The 26,483-nt window shown below is 38.5% G+C and overlaps 1 protein-coding gene across 1 annotated transcript in view; it reads right to left on the bottom strand.

Moving 5' to 3' along the window:
* Nucleotides 1–26,483, bottom strand: part of DNAH8 (dynein axonemal heavy chain 8) — a 327,851-nt gene that overhangs the window by 189,303 nt on the left and 112,065 nt on the right. Inside the window, exons 31-38 of the mRNA XM_043591305.1 lie at nucleotides 22,609–22,722; nucleotides 20,987–21,049; nucleotides 16,631–16,731; nucleotides 13,083–13,220; nucleotides 12,596–12,836; nucleotides 6,665–6,864; nucleotides 3,243–3,396; nucleotides 556–719 (exon numbers count right to left, since the gene is read on the bottom strand). Coding sequence (XP_043447240.1) covers nucleotides 556–719; nucleotides 3,243–3,396; nucleotides 6,665–6,864; nucleotides 12,596–12,836; nucleotides 13,083–13,220; nucleotides 16,631–16,731; nucleotides 20,987–21,049; nucleotides 22,609–22,722 — 1,175 coding nt within the window. The remainder of the gene's footprint in view (nucleotides 1–555; nucleotides 720–3,242; nucleotides 3,397–6,664; nucleotides 6,865–12,595; nucleotides 12,837–13,082; nucleotides 13,221–16,630; nucleotides 16,732–20,986; nucleotides 21,050–22,608; nucleotides 22,723–26,483) is intronic.

Raw genomic sequence — 26,483 nt, 5'->3', positions numbered from 1 at the left:
CAGTGGATGTGGCCTCATTGGGAAAAAGGGTCTTTGTAGATGTATTGAAGTTAAGCATTTCAAGAAGAGACAATCGTGGATTATCCACAGGAGTCCTAAATCCAATGACAAGAGTCCTCATAAGACACACACAGGAAAAAGAGGGGAAGGCAGAGAGGTTTGAGTCATGTGGCCGCAAGCCAAGGAACTCCTGGAGGCACCAGAAGCTCCAAGAGGCAAGGAAACATTTTCCCTCAGCACCTTCAGAAGGTGCTGGCTGACACTGATTTCAGATTTCTTGCCTCCCGAAATGTGAGAAAATAGATGTGTGATGTTTTAACGCCCAGTTGGTGGGCATTTGTCACAGCAGCCCTATAAAACTAATCCGATGCCTTAACTCATGGACCCCCAAATTGATGGTGTCTTGTTTTGCAGAAAAATTAAGGCTATGTTAAATTCCTGCAGCCACTTCAGCCATCCCTACCAAACCAGAAATGCCGTCAGTTTTATTTACTTGTTTGGGATAAAATGCCATCACATATAAAATGATAGGAAACTTAAAACTGCAGTTCTTACCCCGTGAGTGACTTCTGACATACTTCCAACTGTTCGTGCAAATGAGGTAAAAGTTGCCCCATGGTTTCATCTCCAACACAGCAACTGATCACATTGGGGTTCTCATGAGCTCGCTGCATTATCTTTATCCATGACTTGTCAATATTCTGAAAACGCTTGGCTTCCTAAAAACAGTCAGTGAAAATGAGCATTTGAATAAAAGCAAAGTCTTCGCTTTGGAATAGGCTCTAGTTCCTCAGACCCGCTTCTATTAGTCCTCAGTCTACATAATTTAAAGGAGCATTTTTTTTTTTCACCTCAATTAATTCTGAAAAACAAAAACCCAGAGTCATAAAACTGCTTATTGAAATACTGCTTTGTCACAATGGGGCTTATCACTTATTTGTTTTCTTACATTTAATACATTTTCAAAATGCCACACGATTAATTTACAGAGCTATCGACTTAAAGCTCAAATCTAGTCTTCCAGCACCCCAGGTGCTTGGTTTGATGAGCAAACTGAAGAAGCATGACAATAACTTGATCTCAAGATCTTTTGAATAATTACAGCTCAAAAGGACCCGGGGGAGGGGGGGGGGCAGAAAAAAAGAAAGTAAAAACCCAAAACAAAGCTTCATTTACATTTTTGCTAATGAAATTTTTCTATTTACTATGGATGATATTAAGCTTTGCATTCAATTGCAAAAACGCCTCTAGGAATGGCATAATCTTGCCTTTTTAAAAACTTTTAAAGGTATCTTTTAAAACACTGCAACTTTCTGGTTAAGAAAGAAAAGAATTATGTTTAAAACAATGTTACAATGAGAAATGAGCTATTTTTGAAACCCTTTTAACCTTGATTTTTAATTTATATAGAGCCTATAGTTATGGAAATTTAGGAAGAGCAGGCTTAATTTTATAAGAGGGATTCTACCTTCATAGAATAAATCTATTAATAAGTTTACTTATTTCAAAGGCTGCAGAGTAAAGCTGTTTTAAAGATTTTGTTAAGGGCTCAGAAAGCTAAATTTCCTTGCCCCGTGGTATGTGTCTGATCTACCATTAGTCGACTTAATGATAGTTAATTTGTGTTTATGCAATACAGATTAATTTTAATTCTACTCTCAGAGGAATACTATAAAGTCACCTCTTAGAGGAGATGAACTACTATAATCCAACAGTACCATATTTGAGGGGTGCCTGGGTGGCTAAGTCAGCTAAATTCTTGGTTTCAGCTCAGGTGATGATCTCACAGTTTGTGGGTTTGAGCCCTACATCAGGCTGGGTGCTGACAGCATGGAGTGTGCTTGGGATTCTGTCTCCCTCTTTCTCTCTTCCTCTCCTGCTCTCTCTCCCTCTCTCTCTTTCTCTCAAAAATAAATAAATAAACATTAAAAAAAATTAAATGTAGTAGTACCATATTGAAGGTACCTGATATCCTCAGATAACCTGGGGATTTGAAAATAAGTGATTTTATTTTTTTCTTTTAATGTAAATAAAAAATCAGCACATTTTGAAAATTTATTTTGTAAAGGGGCCAGACAGTAAATATTTTACTTTGCAGACCATATAGTCTCTGTTACAACTACTGAACTCTCCTGTTGCAATGCTAGAGCAGCCACAGACAGAACATAAATGAATAGATATGGCTGTGTTCCAATGAAACTTATTTCTACAAACAGGTGAGTGGACCACAGATTGCCAACCCCTGTTAAAAAAGGTTTTAATAAGGTGGCACCTGGGTGGCTCAGTCGGTTAAGTGGCCGACTTCGGCTCAGGTCATGATCTCACAGTTAATGAGTTTGAGCCCTGTGTCGGGCTCTGGGCTGACAGCTGGGAGACTGGAGCCTGTTTTCAATTCTGTGTCTCCCTCTCTCTCTGCCCCTCCCCCACTCCCTTCTTTCTCTCTCTCTCTCAAAACTAAATAAACGTTAAAAAATTGATAAATAAATGAATAAATAAATCAAGACAGGACCATATGGCTTTATAAAGACTTCTCCAGAGACATACACACAACACAAATCATTCTATCAGTAGTTACAAAAACCATGTATATATATATTTTTTAATATATGAAATTTATTGTCAAATTGGGTTCCATACAACACCCAGTGCTCATCCCAAAAGGTGCCCTCCTCAATACCCATCACCCACCCTCCCCTCCCTCCCACCCCCCATCAACCCTCAGTTTGTTCTCAGTTTTTAAGAGTCTCTTACGTTTTGGCTCTCTTCCACTCTAACCTCTTTTTTTTTTTTTCCCTTCCCCTCCCCCATGGGTTCCTGTTAAATTTCTCAGGATCCACATAAGAGTGAACACATATGGTATCTGTCTTTCTCTGTATGGTTATTTCACTTAGCATCACACTCTCCAGTTCCATCCACGTTGCTACAAAGGGCCATATTTCATTCTTTCTCATTGCCACGTAGTACTCCATTGTGTATATAAACCACAATTTCTTTATCCGTTCATCAGATGATGGACATTTAGGCTCTTTCCATAATTTGGCTATTGTTGAGAGTGCTGCTATAAACATTGGGGTACAAGTGCCCCTATGCATCAGTACTCCTGTATCCCTTGGGTAAATTCCTAGCAGTGCTACTGCTGGGTCATAGGGTAGGTCTATTTTTAATTTTTTGAGGAACCTCCACACTGTTTTCCAGAGCGGCTGCACCAGTTTGCATTCCCACCATACAAAAACCATATTTACCTGAGGTAGCTGTTTGGCAATATCTCCACCCACAAAGACAGCTTCAAGATAAACCCAAAGGTTCTGGACTACTAGCCACTCTTCAATTATATCTGAGGAAGTGGACAATTTATACACCCAATTCTGGATGGTTTTTTTAAATGGAGCATTATATCTAAAAAGTGAAAATGGAAAAAACACTATATTTTAAGGATATATGATTCAGAAAATAACATGGCCTAACAAAGTTACAGGAGAAACATTCCTTTGGAAATGAACATTTTTTTTTTCCTTAAAAGGCAGTTCCTAATAATTTTCACACAGCTAATGAGATATTTGTTTTTCTAGGAGTAAAACTCATATAATTATAGTGATTTTACTTGTTTCCACATATTAGTCATAGACTAGGAAAATGGACCGAGTTTTGTGACAGAGGTCCAGCAAAGGAACTGTGCTTGTTGTTTCTGGGAGTAAAGGGAAGGCAAGGAATAAGGTGTTTTTACAAGACTTTGGTGAACCAAATCGAAGTAAGCATGGCCTGCGAGAGTAACACTTAGGGCACTGTTACTGGTCCATGAAACTAGTACCACAAGGCCAATGTCAAGGTTGAGGGTTGATGTCCATTTACAGATGTTGCTCTTCTCATCCAAAGACTGCTGGTTTCACCAGGCACTGGGTCTAGATTGTATGGTATTAGAGATCTAGAATAGCTGCCCCCAAATAGCATGCTTCCTGCTTTCTCAACATCAGGGCTAGATGAAGGATTCATGAGAATTCAAGGTGTCCAGAAAGCTGGGCACAACCAAAAAAGACAAGAAACACAATGGATGTCATGCAAGAAGTGATGGGAAGATACTGGGTAAGGACCCAACTGCCTACAGTTGGATTAATCCTAAATTGGATTAAGAAGCCAATTTTAGTTTGTGGCAATGACAAGTGATTTCGATGTGGTATAGTGGCATTTTCTGGTGATTGTCAATACAAGGTTCTTAAAACTTGTCTTGATCCAGGACAGGTTGCTCACATACAGAAGGGGGTTCTTCTGGGTCTGAAGCGGGTCTTCTGGGTCTGAATGGGGTCTGATGCGTGAGTGCAACCCATAACTTCTCTAGAAGTCTATGTTATACATGGAGGTATAAAGTGAGTTGCACAAAAATTGCCCCAAGGAGATAGGTGAGCTATTCAGATAGTAACAGGCATTTTTATCAACACCCATTTACTGTCCGTCTGACCATTGTTCTGGAGCTGAAAGGCAGTCAATATGCTAAAAGCAATCTTCAAAATTAAAACATGCAGACCAAGATGGTATGGATGGGTAGTTCAAGGGGTTGAAGCAACTAGATATTTGAGGCCCAAAATGGTCCTGCACAGAGGGAAAAAAAAAGAGTCATATTTGATGGTTATATTTCATGTAACTTCCAACATGAAAATGGGAGACTTGAAATAAAATCTAGCATAACCAGTTTCGGTCCTATGGCCAGGCCCATGCATTGCACAACTCTGCATGGTGGAACCTGTCAAGACCGATAGGGAGTGCCATAGACCAATCAGGAATCCAGTAGGAAAGTGTCACAATCCAGGCAATATCTGGAGTTAAGTCTCACCCATGGAATATATACAATTTCTTTCTGAGGTCACTTCCAGGTCACCCTAGAGACCCAGCAGCCACTGCCTCAACATTGATTTTATTAGTGCTATAAATATTATACTGATATATAATACTTATATATATACTGATATATAATAACTTGCTAAATGCAAGTTAAGTATGAAATTAAGAAAGGCCTCAAATCCTGAATTCTTTGGCCACAGACACTATTCACATGACTCCACAGCCTTTTTTCAAGAAGTCATCCTTTAGTGGGGGCGCCTGGGTGGCTCAGTCAGTTAAGCGTCCAACTTTGGCTCAGGTCATGATCTCACAGTTTGTGAGTTCAAGCCCCACATCAGGCTCTCTGCTATCACTGCAGAGCCTACTTGGGATCCTCTGTCACCTTCCCTCTCTGCCCCCCTCTCTCCCGCCCCCCAAAATAAATAGCACATTTAAAAAATAACTAAGAAAGAAGTCATTTAGAAAATTAGGATGGCAAAATTAGCAGTGATCCATGTGGACATAGTATCCCATGAAGTCCAGAAACCACTGAATATCCCATGGTCACCTGTGCCAGGATTATTCATATTCCCTCAGAGCAGAAGACATAAGTAGGATCTTAACCATAGCAAGTCAACACGAAACTCCTAGAACTAGGAGCTTTGAAATTAAGTACTTTATCCAAATACAAGACAGACTTTGGGGCCAGAAGTCATGCAGGATGTCATTCATTAACCAGTGATCTCAACCTGGACAAGGGGTGTTGGAATTCCCATGTACCCTAGACACTGACCTCTGCTAATGACGAAGTTGTGGCATATTTCTTAGAAGTATTATGGCGAAGAACAGTTGAGAATTACTGCATAGTCAGCTAGGGGATTAAAGGTTGCTAATGCCCAGATTAAGACCTGACAGTATACTTAGTCTGACTGATTCCCATTTTCTTTCTTTTTTTTTTTAAAGCTAGTACAACTAAATATTAGCCTTGTGTAACTCAATCACTAAGTTTGATCACCACCTTGCTATATGTTCTTCGTATAATCTGGTTTCCCACCTAGCTTTCTTTTTTTTTTTTTAATTATTTTTTTTCAACGTTTATTTATTTTTGGGACAGAGAAAGACAGAGCATGAACGGGGAAGGGGCAGAGAGGGAGGGAGACACAGAATCGGAAACAGGCTCCAGGCTCTGAGCCATCAGCCCAGAGCCTGACGCGGGGCTCGAACTCACGGACCGCAAGATCGTGACCTGGCTGAAGTCGGACGCTTAACCGACTGCGCCACCCAGGCGCCCCATGATTCCCATTTTCTAAAGCTGCACTTAAGGTCATGGTCACCTTCCAGCTGGTACAGTAGTCCAAAGATGGGCAGGTTGTTTCATTTAGGGCACAGTAAACCCAGCACATAAAGAGACACTTTTCACGATAAAAGATGCATAAAGTGTTTAAGTAACAAGCCCCTAGTGATAACAGTTCCTTAATGTGTTGCCAGGATACTTCTCCTGGGCCACTGGATGAACACTTGAGCAGGGCTAGCCAAGGAGGCCAAAGATGACAGATTGGAGGAATGAAAGAGAAAGAAAATAAAGTACATCATCATGGCGGGGAGCCAAAATGTTCAGGAGATAAGCTGCCTATTTGGGGAAAAGTAATTATGATGGGGCCCACCAGGAAAATAGGAAGGAGAGATGAGTACCATAAAGAAGAGACAGAGGCCATGATTGTTAGGGAAAATAGGCAGCTTGTGTGAGAACAAACAACAGTGAGCACTTTAGGTCAGAATGGGCTTTCACCTAGTATTATATAATTCCAAAAACCAAATTAAAACCTTCCCCCCCCCCAAAGTATAAAATTACCTGTTGCTTAGTAAGGAACCTAAGACCATTAAACTATCCTCCATCAAGGTGATAATTTCTCCTGATTCAGTTCCTTTGAGAAGGAGCTCTCCCTTTCCCTTAAATGCGGCAAAACTCAGGTTCTGGTTGGTCCAGTTTTCAATCACCTGAGTCAGCTTGGCTTCAATATCCTTTTCCTTAATGGCAGATATGCAAATGTCCTTCAGAGGGAGATCAAAGAATATGTCATGACATTTTCAATTATAAATTAAGTGCCTTGTAAAATAATGAATTTTTGAGTTTCGACCTAGAAGTCATAGTCATTTTGTGGCCAAAAAACCAAGACTCAAGGTGCACCTGGGTGGCTCAGTCAGTTAATTATCTGACTTTTGATTTCGGCTCAGGTCATGATCTCACAGTCATGAGACTGAGCCCCGTGTTGGGCTCCACACTGGACGTGGAGCCTGCTTAAGATTTTCCTTCCCCCTCTCTCTGCCCCCCCCTCATGCTCGCTCTCGCTCTCACTCTCACTCTCTCTGTCAAAAGAAGAGGAAGAGGAAGACAGAGGAGGAGGAGGAGGAAAAGAAGGAGGAGGAGGAGAAGGAGAAGAAGAAGAAGAAGAAGAAGAAGAAGAAGAAGAAGAAGAAGAAAAAGAAAAAACAAAGGGAAAGAGAAAGAGAAAGAGAAAAAGAAAAAGAAAAAGAAAAAGAGAAAGAGAAAGAGAAAGAGAAAGAGAAAGAGAGAAAGAGAAAGAGAAAGAAAAAGAAAAAGAAAAAGAAAAAGAAAAAGAAAAAGAAAAAGAAAAAGAAAAAGAAAAAGAAAGGGGTGCCTGGGTGGCTCAGTCAGTTTAACGTCCAACTTCAGCTCAGGTCACGATCTCACAGTTTGTGAGTTTGAGCCCTGAATCAGTCTCTGTGCTGACAGCTCAAAGCCTGGAGCCTGCTTCAGATTCTGTGTCTCCCTCTCTCTCTGCCCCTCCCCAATTTGCACTCTGTCTCTGTCTCTCAAAAATAAATAACCATTAAAAAAAATTCTTTTTTAAAAGAAAAAAAAGAAACACAAGGTCTCAAGATCATTGTATTACAAGTTCAAATAATAACTCTCTTGACTGTCTGACCACTAATTATTTTATTGTACCACCTACATGCAATAGCAGAACTTAAATCGTCATGTTTCTTGACTATATTTTTTATTGGAGTTTTCTGGCCAAAACAGAGATAACCCCAGCTGCTCTATCTCAGCAACTTGCCATGAGAAAACAACTGAGAATGTATGTGGGAGTCCTCTGACCTCTTTGAAGTAACATATAATCAGTCATTGCCAGATTCCTGCTTCTTCTGGCCCTGATACGAATATTTCATTTGCTTAAAAGTTATTCTATTTTTTTTCTCACAAGTTTTCCTGTTTTTCTGAGAACGCTCGATATGAACGTCTCACAGGGAAAGTAAAAGTAAGGTATTTTCCCCACCATGCCTCTATTTATTTTCATACTTAGAATCACAGAATCTCACAGATGGGAAGGAACTGAAAGGTGCAAAGTATTTCCACAAATAATTATAATCCAAATGGGTGTGTAATAAATGTCCTAAGCATGGTAAGATTTGTTGTGAGTTCTGAAGAGGGAGAAAGGATTTCTGCCTGCAGTCAGGAGGGAAGGCTTCATGGAGGAGGCAGCATCTGAGACTGAGTGAGATTCCATGGGTGGTGGGAGGAGATGTTCTACAGCAAGGGAAAAGAGTTCCTTTGGAGGCAGTGAGTCCAGTGACAGAAGGAATCCAGCTTGGTTAATAGCAGGACATGCAGAGCAGAGCAAACAGGATGTACCAGGGTATACCGCACTAAGAATCCATTTTGGGGTGCAAATAGTAACTGAGGCCTAGAATTCCTTGGAAGTATAAAATGATGTTTTCAAAGCACAGCTTATAAATGGCTATATTCTTAAGTGTAAAAACCTACTTCTAAGAATGAGATGGTCACTTTGTTTCCTTCAGTAGTATTTGAATGACATTGATAAACAGGACATAATGTTTTGAAAACAGAATTTCTGGTGTACATATGTAGTTAAGGGAAAAAGAAGGGGCAGGAGACTCAAAACCATATATAGGAGAGATTTCTGGTTACATGGTACAGTTCCCTGCCTCCAAAAATACAGAATAGTGGATAAAATGCAAAAAAGAGAAAGTAAAAACATAGCCAGGCTTAAAAGCCAAACAAACATCTCCATGAACCAGAAGTGAAAAAGACATGCAAACCGGTGGATGGACATGAAGCCCAGGCCTGAGGGCTGCGGTGAGTTGTGGAGAGGGGCAGGGGGAGCAGTTATAAAGGGTTTGCATAGACATATCTGGCTACACCCCAGGGCCCAGCGCAGAGACAACCCACTGAAAACTGCCCAGCCTTTCCGTAAAGAAGGCCTCTTTGCTTATCTTAGAGCTTCTGTCTGAGGGTCAGGCATCTAATGTAACACAGGACTAGGGGTTCTCTCCAAAGACAGAGGCTAGTGGGCACCACCGTTGCACTGTCCTCTGCCTCACCCCAGGTCACTGCTATCTCCTGGAAAGGAGCTTATGCACATGTCTGGTGTCCTGAGTTTTGTTTTGTTTTGTTTTTGTTTTTTTGTTTGTTTTTGCAGCTGCCACCCAGGAGATGTCTCTTGAGCACCTGATTCTGGTGGCAAATGAGGTTTATGTTTGAGGTGCCACAGGACCATAACAAACCAGGAAAACGTCCTTAACCAGCTACCTACCCCCAGTGCAGAGACAGCAGACTGGAATGCTCAGTTGTACTATGGGAGAGGCCTATCAGTGTAACTTCACAGCCGTGGCCTGAGGAGTAGGCTTCTAATTAAACATACATCCGAGGGCCAACTCTAATCCTCTCCAGAGACTTTGTAGGGTGGGTGCTCTCTTCATCTTCCTTATGCCATGCTCCCAAATGCTGGCATCTCCAAGAAAGGAACTTGTGTGAACAACTGTTGCTGTCACTCAAAAGGCACATCCCTTGATGGCCTGAGTCTGGTGAGCAGAGGGGCTTGGGTTCATGGGTTCAACAGGATGGCAGCAAACAAAGAAAGTTCTTAACTGGCTATCATCCCAGGGTTCAGTGCACACAGAACAGACAGAAATGTCCATTTCCTAGTGTTCCCCTAAAAGAGGTATATTTGCATACTTTAAAAGTGGCTGCCTGAGAATTTGGCTTCCAATCAGCCTAAATCCACTTTGGAGCCTGACAGGTCTTGTGACACCTCCAGTTACTGGGAGTAACTAAGGATGAAGTAGAGTACTAGAAGAAACACAAAGTTCTGAGAGCCAAGCAAGAGCTAAGGTGGGCTTGAATGATAAGGCTCATTTCCTACATGAGGCTTCTCCTTCCAGACTGAGAGAGGTGGCTGTTTTATATAATGCATAAAAACCAACACAGAGAGGAAAGTAAAATAAAGAAACAGAGGAATATGGCCCAAATGAAACAAGATAAAACCTCAGAAAAGACTTCAATGAGACAGATGGGTGATTTACCAAATAGCTCAAAATAATGGTCATAATAATACTTAACAAGTTCAGGAGAAACATGCATGAACAAAGTGAGAATTTCAACAAAGAGAAAGAAAATATTTTAAAAGTACCAAATAGAAGTCATGGAGCTGAAGAATACAATCACAGAACAGAAAAATACAATAAAGGAATTCAATAGCAAACTAGATGAAGCACAAGAAAGGATCATGAACTCAAACACAGGACAGTAGAACTTACCCACCTAGAGCAAAAAGAACAAAGAATGAAAAATAGTGAAGATAATTTAAGGGACTTAAATTTAAGATAGATCACATGGGCCAACACTCACATTATACAAGTCCCAGAAGGAGAAGAGGGCAGAAAATTTATTTGAGGAAATAATGGCTGAAAACTCCCCTAAGATGGGGAAGGAAACAGACATCCACATCTAGGAAGTCCAGGGAGTTTCAAAACAGATGAACCAAGAGATCCACACCAAGACACATTAAAATTGAAGTGTCAAAAGTTGAAAACAAAGAGAACATCTTACAAGTAGCAAGAGAAAAACTTGTTAAATGCAAGGGAACTCTCACAAGACTAATAGCAGATTTTTCAGCAGAAATTGTGCAGACCAGAAGGGAGGAACACAATAGATTCAAAGTGCTGAAAGAAAAAAAAAAAGACAGAAACAAAAAAAAAACCCGCTATCAAGAATACCTTACCGGGCAAATTTGTCCTTCAGAATCAAAGGAAAGATAAAGTTTTCCAGACAGGCCAAAGCTAAAGGAGTGCATCACCACTAGACAAATCTTACAAGAAATGTTGACAACAAAGCCAAGGAAACACAGGGAAAAATACACAAATGGGACAACATCAAACTGAAACGTTTCTGCATGGCGAAGAAAACCATCAACAAAATGAAAAGGCAAACTACAAATGAAATAAAATATTTGCAAATCATAAACCTGATAAGGAGTTAATATCTAAAATATACAAAGAATTCACACGACTCAATAGGAAAAAACCCCAACCAACCCAATTCATAAATGGGAGAGGATCAGAATAGACATTTTTCCACAGAAGACATGCAAATGGCTAACAGGTACAGGAAAATGTGCTCAACATCACTAATCCTCAGGGATTAGCAAATCAAAACCGCAGTGAGACACCACCTCATACCTGTCAGAGTGGCTACCTTGACAAAGACAAGAAATAACAAGTATCAGTGAGGATGAGAAGAAAAGAGAAACCTGCACACTACACTGTTGGTGGGAATGTAAATTGGTGCAGCTGCTATAGAAAACAGTATGGAGGTTCTGAAAAAAAAAATTAAAAATAGAGCTACATATGATCCAGCAATACTACTTCTGGGTATTTATTCAAAGAAAATGAAAACACTAATTCAAAAAGAAAGAAACCAGAACATAGATACTGAGAACAGACTAGTGTTGCCAGCCGGGTGTGTGTGTTGGGGCAGGGTGGGGGGTTAGGGGAGTGGCGGTGCAAATGAAATGGGTGAGGGTGGTTAAAGGTACAAACTTCTAGTTATAACACAAATAAGTCCTGGGGATCTAATGTACAGCATGATGACTATAGTTCACAATATTGTATTGTGTATTTGGGAGTTGTTAAGAGAAAAGTTCTCAACACAAGAAAAAATCTTAACTATGTGTGGTGATGGATGTTAACGACATATATTGCAGTGATCACGTTGTGATATACACATGTATAGAGTCATTATGTTACAAACATAAACTAATAAGTTTATATCTCAGCCATAAAAATCATATAATTATAGAAATTATATCTCAATAATAAAAAAGAAACACCATACAAACACTAAGCACACACAAAAGAACCAATTTAAAATCTTGGAAAGGAAAAATAATATGTAGTAGATTAATAAGGAAAAGTATAGAATTAGAAATCTGGAAAATGTTCTAAGGAATTTACCAGGAATGTAATACAGAAAGAAACAGATTTTTTGCTTTTAAATGAGAGTGTAGTTAAGGGACAAGGAGGATAGATTTAGGACCTCCCAAATGAACATATTTCAAATAATCATCTTATCTCCTTGAGTTACTGTATTATTTTGCAAAATCAAAGGATGTTCAGGATCATTCCAAATTTTGAGGGTACATTATATAAGGCAATTAGTACACTCTTACATAAAATGTCTGTACAATTTTCAGAAAAGAAAAAGATTTTTTTTTAATTTTTTTTCTAATGTTTATTTCTGAGAGAGAGAGAGAGAGCGCACAAGTTGGGTGGGGCAGAGAGAGGGAGACACAGAATCCGAAGCAGCTGTCAGCATAGAGCCCAACATGGGGCTTGAACTCGTGAACTGCAAAATCATGACCTGAGCCAAAGCTGGATGCCCAACCGACTGAGCCACCCAGGTGCCCCAGAAAAGAAAAAGATGTTCTTTAATGAACCAGTGATAAGATATAAGCTTTTGTACCTCAATGTCATCCTTATTTTTAAGTAGTGGTGCTTCCATAATATTTCTAAGACAAAACGAATCAGATTCCACATCAAACGGGGTTCCAGTTAACTCAGAGATTCGATCCCAGTGTCTCTGTTTCATTGCCTTATTGGTCATCATTTCCAGTAGAGGACATGACTCACTGAAATCATCAATTCTTTTTTTCAGATCCAAAAAAGCTTGCCAATCTTTAAGCCCTTTTGGGAGTTTACGACACCTTTCAGGGAAAAAAATTGTATCACTACACATTTCTTTGTGTACACACACACACACACACACACACACGCACACGCACACACACACACACACACACATATATATAACAGCTTTGCCATATATATACATAAATATATATATATATATATGGCAATATATCAGAGGATAGATTCATTTGTTAAATACCTACAAGATCCTATGAAGATAGCCACTAGAAAAAGGTAAGTTTAATTCAATTAAAACTCACCTGTTTTGAAATTCCTGCAGTTCTGCGTTAATTTTTTCAATGTCTACATCTCCCCAAAGTATTTCATAATAACCACTAATATTGCTCATTACGGTATCATAGAGTCCATACAGCTTCTGCAGCAAGTTGAGTTCCTTTCTGGGAAACCAAATATTTACGTCATTGCATAATGTGTATTTTAAAAATAAATGTCATTATTGGATAGACAGAATTCATCCAATCAAATATTTCATACATCACATGTGTACTTTATAGACACCAATATGCAAAAAACCCTGTTAGTTTCCAAACAAATATTTTATTAAAGCTCCATCAATCAGGTCAAGTGTACAGCTCTCAAATATTCCAAGTCATACTATGACTTGACACTAACAAATGGCTTGATTATTATTACCATTCCAGTCACTGCAAACAGTGTGACCAGCACTTGGTAAGATCAAAGCTAAGGCTAAGATTTTAATTTTTTTTCTTTCAAATGCAAGTTGTTTTTTTATGAGAACATCTATCTTTAGGAAGTGACTTAAACATCACTTTCCTACCAAAAGCTTTCCCTCATGTACCCAAATGGAGTTATATACATAGCAAGAATAATAGGAGGGATTATAGATTCCTAGAAAAAGTCCTTTTATCATGTTAATACACCAAAAATTGAGTTTGTTGATGCTCCCAAGAATTCCTCAACGCTTAGCGGACCATGAGGGTCCCCTAGACCCAATTTCAGTTTTTGAGTTTATTTCTTGAGCAGTTCTAACTATTTGTAAGGATTGATGTTCACAACTTTTATTATTTATTATAAATAATGCAAAGGCCAAAGTTAAAATGTGCTTATGTTTTTAATAAAGTAAAACTCATTCTATCTTGCAATTATCAAATGGGCACACTGGGCCCTTTAAAAAACACTCTGTTTTTCCAATTCTTGCTTCATTTTGCTGATTCTTAGGAATGATCCCATTGTTAATCATGGAGTATTTCCAACTATGCTAAAAATGACTAAAATAATACAAAAAGAACAACAAGATCTCCAATAAAAAAGGGACAACAATTTTTCTTCAGGTTTCTTATTGTGTTGCCCAAAGCATTGCATCGTCTTTTAAGAAAGTATCAAGAGGAGGGCACCTGTTGGGATGAGCACTGGGTGTTGTATGGAAACCAATTTGACAATAAATTTCATATTAAAAGTAAATAAATAAATAAAAGTAAAATGATCATTGTATTGAAAAAAAAAGAAAGTAAGTATCAAGAAAGAACCCTGGAGAGACACCATTTTTGTTTTGTTTTTGTTGTTGTTTAGCTCTCACTTAATACAGTTAAGGAATTGTTCATTTCTTATGTAAAACAGCAAAGAGAAGACAACTGACAAAAGAGTGTGTTTCCCGAGTATTAAACAGGAAAGAGACACAGGGCAACACACTAGACTCACTGGCTATGTAAGTGAGATCTCAGACTGTGGGTCTTTAGATGATAATTACCTAGATGAATTTTACCCAAATCAGTAATTTATGAGTGGACAATATGTTTATGTAGAGGCAAGGGCTTCATCCTGCAAATTTTTACAAGAACCTAAACCATCCCATTTCGTGAAAAGGATAAATGACTGTTCTTCCATTATCTGTGATGTTTGTGTAACTTTTATTTGGGACATCCCCTAAGTAGACAGATGCTGAAGGCAGATGTGTACTCAAAGACAGATGATGCAGAAATGAAAAAGTTCATGGACTTGATCCTTCAAATGTGAAAGTAAAGATTTTTTGCATTCATAATGCAAGAAAGATGGTGATCCTCTCTTCAACAAAATTATGGGTGTCTGTGTTTTCAACAGTTCTGGGGTTTAGCAATGCAAGTCCAAGAAAAGTCAGAAGTTGTTGGAGATGGATTTGAAATCGGAAATCAGTGCCTACAGAATGGGTATGGTCCAGGTTTGTGCATGACAGCCGATGAGAAGTTGGTGGTGTCACCAGCAAGAATCCAAGAACTGACCTTTACTGTCCCACTGCTTGTACTCACTAATCTTTGCCTTAAATTTTTCCTTAAGCTTTTCTTTCTGTCTTACCTCTTAACTTAGGCAAAGGAAACCCAAAACCACTACTCAGGTGGTATCCACTGCCCTCACAAGACCTCCCACTCGCCCAGATCCTTGGAGCTAAACTCATATGGACCATGGAGTGACCTCTGGAATGACTTACAATCACCTTCACCGCATGATAATACTAAAATCTCCGCTGATGGAGAAGCACATGTTTCATTTACATAACATATAATGTGTGTATTGGCATGTTTCCTTAAGGCACATGCGCAATCTCATGCCTGCCTTTACAAACAATGACTGAGCTTTCCTATTGATACGTTCATTCTAACCCTAAATAAAAGGAACCCATTCACCCTCTCTTAGGGAATCATGGCTTTGGAAGCTATTCCCCATGATCTCTTTATTTGCTACAAATAAAGTTTTCTTTGTGTGACAACTCAAACTTGTGCAGTTTCTGACTCACCAAGGAGCAAACTCACATTGGTTCTGTTACAGTTGGATTCCGAAGTCAGTTTCCACTTTGTGTAAATATCTTCAAACCAGGGTATTATGGAGTAAAAGTTTGGGTTTTCACTGCTTAAATTCTCACTACATTTTCTAATAAAAGTGCTTTTCATCATTACCTTATTTGTACTTTTGCAAATTATTCATAGATCACTTAAATATAAAAAAATAAATAGTAAATGAGGATGGTTATTTTTCCTGGAATACTGAGGGCTAAAAGAAAACACTGAGTCTCACACTGAGCATGCAAAGAATTAACTAGAGAATTTATGAAAATGCAGGACCCAATCCCTGAGATTCTGATTTAGTAAGTCAGGGCAAAGAACAGACATCTGCAATTCTAACACAACTGGTCATCCAGCTAAGCTTGGTGAATGACTGCTTGGAAAAAAAATACAAGCCATCTACCCTAAGGTAGTTGGAAGCATTAATTTATGGTCAGAATTTCTTACCTATTTTGCAAAGACATGTTAGAACTTTGATGAAATCAACATAAAGTTCTTTACTGAAACCATGATCCTAATAAGCTAAAGCCACTGTTCTAATTTTGAGTTTGAGGAAAGTTACACAAAATTCCATTAAGATATACTTGCTTAATTCCTAGATCTACTTACTATTTAAAATCAGTTAAGCTCCTTGGCTTTCAATCCTGATGAATTCTGTGTTTACTCAAAAGCGAAGAGCACTTAGCATAAATGCAATAAGAAGGGTTGGAAAGCCAAGGATGGCTATTCTTCTAAATTAAAAAAAAAATCCAAAATTGCAGTGCTTCTATAGGCTAAATATAGACCACAAATACCACAACTTTGACAACCTATTTTCAACTCCTCAAGGACATTTCTGTTGTATATGGTGACCATGTATCCAGTGGGTCAGGAATAGCCAGGAATAAGGGGGATATTTAGGAGTGTTCTAGGGGAGGCTGTCTGCATGATAAAGGATTTAATGATGGCATGATTCTTCTAATGGACAGAATTTAATTATTTGCATGTAACACTTGTACAGTTTCTAAACCTACCTAGTTTTGTGTAAAACCTCATAATCAGTCACAGGCAATCCAAAAAGTTGTTCACCAGATGAATATGTAACAAACTTCCTCCACAGATCATCAAAATTGGCCTATAAGAAGATTTTTAAGTTGTAGTAAAATATAATTAATTCAGGCCCCATTAAGGTAGAATTTATTATACCTGGAATAAAAGCTACATTGAGGTTTGTTTAATAATATCTATGAAACAAGGATCTGTGAAGAAATTTATACTTCTGATACCAAGCTATCAGAAGAAAAGTTGACCACTTAATAAAATTAACTTTTAAGCATTTTAAAAGTATCCATTTTGCACGAATTTTTTTTTCTTTAATAAATTAAGTGGTCCCTAGAAGACCTGGTTCTCAAGTTCCCATAAATATGTCTGAAAGTAATAAAACAGTATTTTAAATAACCTATAATTCAGGCTTTTTCACTAATTTAGACTTGTCATCTCTTCTACATGGTCCAAATGAGTGAGTATAATCCTTTCAACCCTGTTTTCTCTCCAAGCAATAGTGTATAAAATGAAGGATTCCATTTTAATACCATTTGAAAGAATTCCAGCAATCTGAATCAACGAAGTTAATGCACATGTCCTTTGAACCAAAAGTGGAATCTCCTATACTTACAATGCTAAGTATTAATAGTGTTTAAAGCAACAAACCAAATAGAAATAACCCACCTGTGATGAGATATGTGTGCTACACATAAAGGGTATAACATATCAATAGGGATCCCAAATTTCCAGCCCTGGAGAATGTCTGGCATCAGACCTCACAATACCCAGAGAGTGAATCAGATCGGACAGCTATGTTAGCTTCTTTTATTTCTTTTTTTTCCTTCAATTTTTTATTTAAGTTCTAGTTAGTTAACATATAGTGTAGTATTGGTTTCAGGAGTAGAATTTAGTGATTCATCACTTACATATAACAGTGCTCATCACAAGTGCCTTCCTTAATACCCATCACCCATTTAGCCCATCCCCCATGCACCTCCTTCCATCAATCCTCAGTTTGTTGTAAAGAATCTCTTATGGCTTGCTTCCCTTTCTCTCTGTCTCTCTGTCTCTCTCTCTTTCCCTTCCCATATGTTCATTTGTTTTGTTTCTTAAATTCCACAACATACTTTAAAGGAGCCAAATCAGGAAGGGGTGAAGACCTTGAAGGAACTCCAGTGAACTCTTAGTTCCTAGAAAGGGCCATATTTTGCACTTTTTACGTTTCTTGGTGGTTAGTACAGTGGTTACTCAACAAATTTACTGACTAAAGTGTCCATGGGACAAGGTGAACCCAGAAAAGGTGAAACAAAAACTTTAAAGTTAGCATACTTTAAAATAATGACATTTAAAATCTTGTCTATGAGGTAAAGACTATTGATGGATGCCAGTCACTCACCCCTTTTCCACTCAGCTCCCAAATAATATAAAAAGACCCATAGCACCAGCCAAATGGGGAGCAAAATAATCAGCTTTGTCAGCAGACCAACAGAGTGCCCAGTAACTCCAGAAATCAGAGTAAAATTGCATCAGAGAACACCACTGCACCCTGAGGCTCCACATGAGGCTCCTGCTTCTTTCCACAATCCAGATCTTGGCACCTGCTTCTCTTGGGGGTTGGGGGATGAAAGGGCACCTGCTTTTGAGGAGAGTTGGATCACATGTTCAGACAGATGCATGGTGAACAGCCTGCTTACCTCACACCCCCAAACACATGCAGAATAGAAGGAGCAAGATGGCAAGAGATGGGCCCTTCAATGTCTTTTCAATGAAGTGGCCACACCTCTGGTAAAAGGGTGACCCATTAAAGTCCCAGTTGCTAACCAATAAATTGGTAACTCCTGATGGAAAGACAAGGAGGTGGGTCTACCTTCAAAATGCACCAAGCCTCCAACCACTTCTCATCAACTCCAATGCCACCAGGCTGGTCCAAGTTACTGTCATCCTGTCCTGGACTATTTCAATAGCCTCCTAATTACTCTCCCTGCTTCTACCCTTGACTGTCAATAATCTACTCTCAACACTTGTAGCTAGAGCGAGTCACTGAAAATATAAGTAAGTTGATGTCATATTTGCTTATACTCAGGACCTTTGCACCTGCTTATCCTTCTGCCTGGAAAGCTGCTCTTCCAGATATCTGCTGGGTCTGTTCCCTCATTTCTCTAGGTCTCCACTCAGATGTCACCTTTCCAAGGATGGCTTCTCTGGAGACCTTCCACTTTATGCACACACAGCCCAGCATGTTATTCCCCTTCCCTGCTTTATTTTTTTCCCTTGGCACTTATCACCATCCAACATTACTATCTATTTTCATCCTCCCTCTTGCTTTTATTGCTGAGGGATTCTGCTTGGCTCAGCTGGCAACCACCAGGTAAGCAGATCAATCTGGGTCCTGGCTCCTCCAGAGAGGCAGGCCTTTCCCCCAGGGCCCTGGGGACTTCAGGTAGCAAAGGATCAAGAGCCTCCTCCAGTGTCCAGCATAAAGTGCTGGCAAGGGTGATAGATAGGAGGATCTGGTTTTAGTCCAAGAGTGACCATTATTGTCCTAAGGACAAAAGAACCCAAACAATATCAAGGGATTATGACTTTTTGTCTGAGGACATCATATTCAATGAAAGGCTGCATTCCATGAAAACCCTGGCCAGCACAGACAGCCTACCTTATAGAAAACCACCAGAGTTACTGGGCTGGACCTACCCCTCTGGAGCCAGGCAGCACACACAGTGGATTCTGTGACAGCTGATTTCATCTACTTTGCACAAGTTTATTCCTCTAGGGTCAGCTGCAATTCCCGGTTGCTTGAAGGATCCTGGAGAAACACTTTTCTTATCTAGGTCTGGATTTTCCATTTAAACCACTCAAATCAAGGGAGATAGTTGAAAATTCGGTACCACACGAGAAATTCTACTTGGTTCTGATGGAAAAAGCCTGAAGTGCCCCTCTCATGAGAACCTGCGACTGGAGAGATCCCATTCAACTTGACCGAACCTTTTTTACTACAAGTGCATCTGGTTGGTCTCAATCTTTACTATTTCTTGCTTGTATTACTGAAACTGCCATTGGTCTGACCACCCTCCCTCCAAAACATTCTCCACACTAATGCCAGAGAAGTCTTTTAAACACACAACTGTTCTAAAAATTCAAATCTGAACAGATCATTCCCTGTTTAGAGCCCTCCAGCCCCTAGGATAGGCTACAAGCTCCTTATCATAGCCTCCAAGGCTCTCTAAGGATTTCTGCCCACTGTGCTGTCTATCCCTCATCCCTATGCTCTCTGCCCAATGCACCCCACACTTCACTCTCTCATCTCCCCTAGATCTCCCTGCTTATGTCTTCATTTCTGGGAGGTACAAATTCTGTCTAATTTGTTTTTCCTCCTCTTACCCCTGGCTAATTCTCATTAGTCCTTCAAGATGCAGCTTAGATGGCTCCTCTTCCAAGAAGCCTTTTCTGGCTGCCCCATCAGCTCCCATCGGTCTGTTTCCATTAACACTGGTTCTCACACCTAGATCACAATGCTCACCACATGGTTTTGCAATTACAATCTATCCAGCTGTCTGTCTCCCTACCAGATTTTAGCAGCTTAGAAGAAAGAACCATTTCTTAATCACCTTTCTATTGACCAAGACACACAGCAGGTATCTGATAAATATTTTTTCATGACTACAAGTGCAGGTGGGATAGGGAACATAAAGAGAACATATAGTACAGCCACTACAGAAAACAGGATAGAGATTAGAAACAAAGAGGAGAATTTCCAGATAATCCTAGGGGCTGGCTTACATAGGAATCCATGAATCCACAAAACATTAACCTAAATGGGTGTGTGGTTTTTCTCTAGATGTGCTCAGCACTCTGGGCATATAAAAAGAGGGTAAACGGTTGGCCTGACCCAGTAAGCATTGCCCAAGGTAGGGCAAATGAAGTGGGAATTTTAAAGTCATGGATACAGAAGGAAGAAAAATAATGGATACAGAGAGAAGACAAGGAAACTTTTTGTCAATATTTTAAATTTGATATATTTTATTATTTTCATACATTTTATTATTCTATGAATTTTTACCATTAACACACAAACAAGATGTTTGGAACGAGAATAAGGTATAAGCTTAAGTTCAAAATCAAAATCTTATTCTCTAAAAATACAGAGAGAGATTCTGTGGAGAAAAGCATGAAGGGATATAAGAAAAGGAATCAATTACATTATTTAGCAGACTAGAATACAATTAAAATCTGTATGCACTTTAAATATTAACTTTTCCTCTGTAAGACAGAACACATACATTTTTCCCTAAAATTATTTTAAAGACTAACAACACATTTTCTATATGCAGAAAATGAAATTTTACCTGAAATATCTGTAGCCTGTTGCTAGCTTCTTGGGGTGGTATATTTGGAACCATGGGTCCTTCCTGTAATGAATAATATAATCTCCATTTAAATTCTTAATCACATGCATTTATCAATTTATTGAGTTTACTTATTATTTCCTTTTAAATCAATAAACATTATTTTTAATTGAAATGGTCAAATTTTGCCCCATAGATGAAGCTTTCATTTAGTTTTTGTAACAGCCTTGCTGAGATATAATTCACATATCATACAATCTCTCACTGAAAACAGACAACTTGATGACTTTTACTATACTCACAAAGTTGTATAACCATGACCATTGTCAATTTTAGAATATTCACATCACTCCAACTGCCACTCATTTCTAAAGGACCATGACATAGCTAACAAAAAATGTGACAAAATTACACCCTGCATGAAGCTTGTACCACTAGAGCTCTGTCTCATTTCATTTATGATTGTAAACGATGATGCTGTGGTTACTCATTAGAATAACTGATCTAGAGTTCCGACAACAGCCTCCTTTCACCGATGGTTCAGCCCAATATGGAAACAGAGAAGCATGTAAGTGGAACACTTGGAAGAAGCCAAAGGCAGTCTCTGGTGGCCATCATCCAGAAAACAGTTGCAAAAAGGACCCCAGATGATCTATACAATCATGAATACTATGGATATGCTAAATAATAGACTAGATTCCCAGTATAATAGACTACGAGGGCCATAAAATGTTAACAAATCCAACTAAAAGAGGCAAGTTCAGCACATGTAAAAAAAAAAAGAAGGCATTTATGATTATTATTAAGGGCTTAAAATTATCTTATGAATCCAGACCCACTGTGACCACTAAAAGAAAGTAGCACATGTTAGGGAATATATCCAACTTTTTTTTTTTTAATTTTTTTTTAATGTTTATTTATTTTTGAGACTGAGAGAGACAGAGCATGAATGGGGGAGGGGCAGAGAGAGAGGGAGACACAGAATCAGAAGCAGGCTGCAGGCTCTGAGCCATCAGCCCAGAGCCCGACGCGGGGCTCGAACCCACAGACCGTGAGATCGTGACCTGAGCCGAAGTCGGACACTTAACCGACTGAGCCACCCAGGCGCCCCCCAACTTTTGAGTTTAACTTCAAAGAGGTGGATCGTTATTGGTCATGATACTAGGCTGAATAGTCTGTGGTACTGAGCAAATGTGACATTGATTATTTATTTTCAATGACTCTGTTGGTTCTGTAGTAAAAAAAAAAAAAAAAAAAAAAAAGATCAGTTGCATAACGTCCTGGTATTATGGTATTTATAGTCTCTTGCAACCTTCCAACAACAGTATTCCATTTCCAACTATGAGCATTCTGGCCTGAGAAAGGACAAGAACAGACCCTTTGGTTCCTTCCACAATCTCAAAAGCTGTTGCTCCTTTTAACAGTTATATCTTCTTTCTTCCTCTATAAAACAAGCTTAAAGGACTAGCTATCTCCTGTTTTTCAGATAGCTGCAAATATGCAAGTACAGCCTCTTATACACAATGTGCAAATCACAGTGTATTTCTCAAGACTCATCACTGTCATCGCATATAACACTCCACAGAACATTTTAACCCACAGTATGCAAATACTTGGATTACCATCTCATAAGCTTCTGCGAAGTTCATTACATCTTCACGAAAAACTTCCACGGCCTCAAGAAGATTACTTTTAAACTTTGGCTGCACTTGAACTAGTTCATCTTGCACAGAAACCTAGAATAAGAAAGAATACTCAACGTGAGATGTATTTAAATGAAAATGTATTTAAATGTATTTAAATGAAAGCCCTAATTCTATTCCAGCAAGTCTGTTATCCTGCAGATGCCCAGGGATGAACAAGGATGTCTCTGCAATGTTGTTTAAAAGACAAAAACAAAAACAAAAGATAAATAAATAACCCAAATCCACCAACAGGTGACACAAATAATTCTAGTTCATGACCTAAGAGGCAAAGCCAGCTTCTGTAACTGTGGTTAGGAAAAAGTTTTCTGGCTGATCCAGTCCAGGCCATCACTGTGGCCAGGGGGACAGCTACTGCTTTAGGCCCAATCTGGGTCACATGCTGGCTCTGGGGCCAGGTGAAGACCTGGGATTAATAACCTCCAGTAGGTTCCCATGGTTGTAGTGGTTGGAACAGTCACCTAAAAGAAAGTGATATTACTCTGGGTATTTAAAAAAAGCGGGGGGGGATGCCCTCTATAATACTCTTCAAAGTTTCTGCTTAAACCTTCAATCATAATAGCTATCACTTAATTCATACTACCTGCCATGCTTTTTACATACATTAACCCATCTAACCCTCACAACAACCCTGTGTGGTAAGTGCTGATATTATACTCATTTTACAGGTGAGAAAACTGAGGCACAGAGACACTAAATATAACCTCTCAAAGACCCCAGCATCAGCATGAGGCAAGGTCAAGATTCAAAACCTGGCAGTGTGGTTCCAGGGCTCCTGCTCTTAACTGTTCTGGACAACAGCATCTGCCTAGGCTACTTTAAGATTATGCATGATTGTAGTAAAAGGATGGGTCAATAGGCTTAACACTAACAGTTAAAGAGGTAGAACAACCTGAGTGAATCTTTCCCATTGAACAATAACAGAAAGTTGAGCTTCACTAAATCTCAGTGGAGGGTTCTCCCTTTCCTTACCAAGATGCACTTCTCTGACTAAATCATCAATCATTTTTTAAAAATAAGTGATTAGTCAATACTAAACATGAATTTAGATAAACATGAGTATTGAAAAAGCATTTTATACACATTACATCAAGGGAGCCTCATAACCACACATAAAAAATTCTTAATATGTTCCTGAATGATCACATGAAGAAATTGAGAAAGAAGGGTTATTAACTTGCATAAGGTCACCTAATTGGCTGGTGGCAGAGCTGGAATCATGAGTCATGACCCCAATTTGAGCTCTGTATCCTTGCAACTCTGTCTTGCTTCAATCTCAGGGACAAATCTCTCCATAAATAAGGAATTTTAATCCAATGTTTAATTAACATTCAATAAAAATTTTCACTATAATTAAAGAATCTGGACCCACCCTTCAAGTTCATTTTTAATGTTTAACTGTGTAAATGTTTACCAACTTCAAAAACGCTTAGAGAGAAATATATAGGTATAAATACCTGCATTAAAAGAAAAAAATCTCAAATCAGTAACCTAACCATCCACCTTAACAAACCAGGCAAAGAAGAACAAACTAAATGCAAAACAAGCATAAGGAAATAATAAAAATTACAGCACAGATAAATGATACAGAGAATAGGAAAACAATAGAGAAAATCAACAAACTAAAAGTTTCTTCTTTGAAAAGATCAACAGAATTGACAAACCTTTACCTAGACTAACCAAGAATAAAGGAGAAAAATTACTCAAATTGACTAAAATTAAAAATGGAAGAGGGATATCACTACCTACTTTACAGAAATAAATGGAATTATAAGAACACAATAAATAGAGTGAACTGGGACCCTATGGGGTAGGAGAAAATATTTGTAAATCATATACCTGATAGGAGTTAATATCCAGAATAGAGAATTCCTACAACTCAACAACAACAAAAACCACAAACAACTCAATTCTAAAATAGGCAAAGGACTTGACTAGACTTTTTCCCAAAGACAATATACAAATGGCCAGCAAGCATATAAAAAGATGATCAATGTTCTGTATCATAAGGGAAGTGCAAATCAAAACCACAACGACATACCACCTCACCCAACAGGATGCCCACTATCAAGGAAACAGAACATAACAAGTGCTGACAAGGATGTGAAGAAATTGGAACCTTTTTGCACTGTTGGTGGGAATGTAAAACGGTGCAGCTGATATGGAAAACAGTAGAGTGGATCTCAAAAACTTAAAAATGGAAAGTATATGATACAGCATTTCTATTCCTGGATATCTATACAAAAGAATTAAAAGTGGGGTCTCAAAGAGATACCTGCACTTTCATGTTCATGGCAGCATTATTCACAATGGCCAAAAGATGGAAGCAATCCAAGTGTCCACTGAGAGATGAATGAATAAACAAAATGTGGCATATACACATAATGGAATATTAGTCCGACTTGAAAAGGAAGGAAATTCTGACACATGTTACAACATGGATGAACCTTGAGGACGTTATGCTAACTGAAATAAGCCAGTCACAAAAAGATTGCATGATTCTACTTATATGAGGTACCAAAAGTAGTCAAACTTATAGAGGCAGAAAGCAGAATGGTGGTTGCCGGGACTGGGGAAACAGAGAAATGAATTATTGTGTAATACATATAGAATTTAAGTTTTATAAGATGAAAAATTTCTGAAGATTGGTTGCACAACAATGTGAATATACTTAACACTACTAACTACACTTAAAAATAGTTAAGATGTTAAACACTATGTGTATTTTACCATTATTTAAAAGGAAAAACCCTGCACATGGCTATAATAATCAAGTCATTAGGTTACGGGCATAAGGGTAGACATATGAAGCAACAGAATAGAATTGAGAGTCCAGAAATAATTCCCTACTTTTATGGTCAACTGATTTCAACAAGCATGCCAAGGTAATTCATTGGTGAAAGAACAGTCTTTTCAACAAATGGTGCTGAGACAACTGGATAACCCACATACTTTTGCATGAAGTTGAACCCTTAACTCACACCATATATAAGAATTAACTCAATGTATCAGAAACATAAATATAAGGGCTAAAATTCTAAAATTCACATAAGAAAACATAGTAGTAAATCTTCATGACCCTGGATTTGGCAAAGGTTTTCTAGACATGATACTAAAACACAAGCAACAACAACAACAAATAGATAAATTGGACTTTATTAAAAATTAAGTCAAAATTTAAAAAAATTGTGCTTCAAATTCAGAGACAGAATGTAGAATGGTGGTTACCAGGGTTTGAGGGGAAGGGAGAATGTAGAGTTACTATTTAATAGGCATAGAGTTGCAGATTTACAACATGAAAGGAATTATAGGGATATATAGTGTAATGGCTGCACAACAATGTGAATGTCTTTAATACCACTGAACTGTGCTCTTAAAAATGATTAACATGGTAAATTTCATGTTATGTGTCTTTTAACGTGTAAAAAACAAAAAAAAAGAAAAAAAGGACACTGTCAAGATACTGAAAAGATATCTTCTTTATCCATTCATCAGTTGATGGACACTTGGGCTATTTCCATAATTTAGCTATTGTAGATAATGCTGCTATAAATATTGGGGTGCATGTATCCCTTTGAATTAGTCCTTTGGGTAAATATCTAATAGTGCAAATGCTGAATCATAGAGTAGTTCCATTTTTAACTTTTTTGAGGAACCTCCATACTGTCTTCCACAGTGGCTACACAAGTTTGCATTCTCACCAACAGTGCAAGAGGGTTCCCCTTTCTCCACATCCTTGCCAACACCTGTTGTTTCTTGTGTTGTTAATTTTAGCCAGTCTGACAGGCGTTAGG

Source organism: Prionailurus bengalensis, chromosome B2, assembly GCF_016509475.1.
Source record: "Prionailurus bengalensis isolate Pbe53 chromosome B2, Fcat_Pben_1.1_paternal_pri, whole genome shotgun sequence".
NCBI lineage: Eukaryota > Metazoa > Chordata > Mammalia > Carnivora > Felidae > Prionailurus > Prionailurus bengalensis.
Note: the sequence above shows the minus strand (reverse complement) of the source record. Positions and strands in the feature narration are given on the sequence as shown.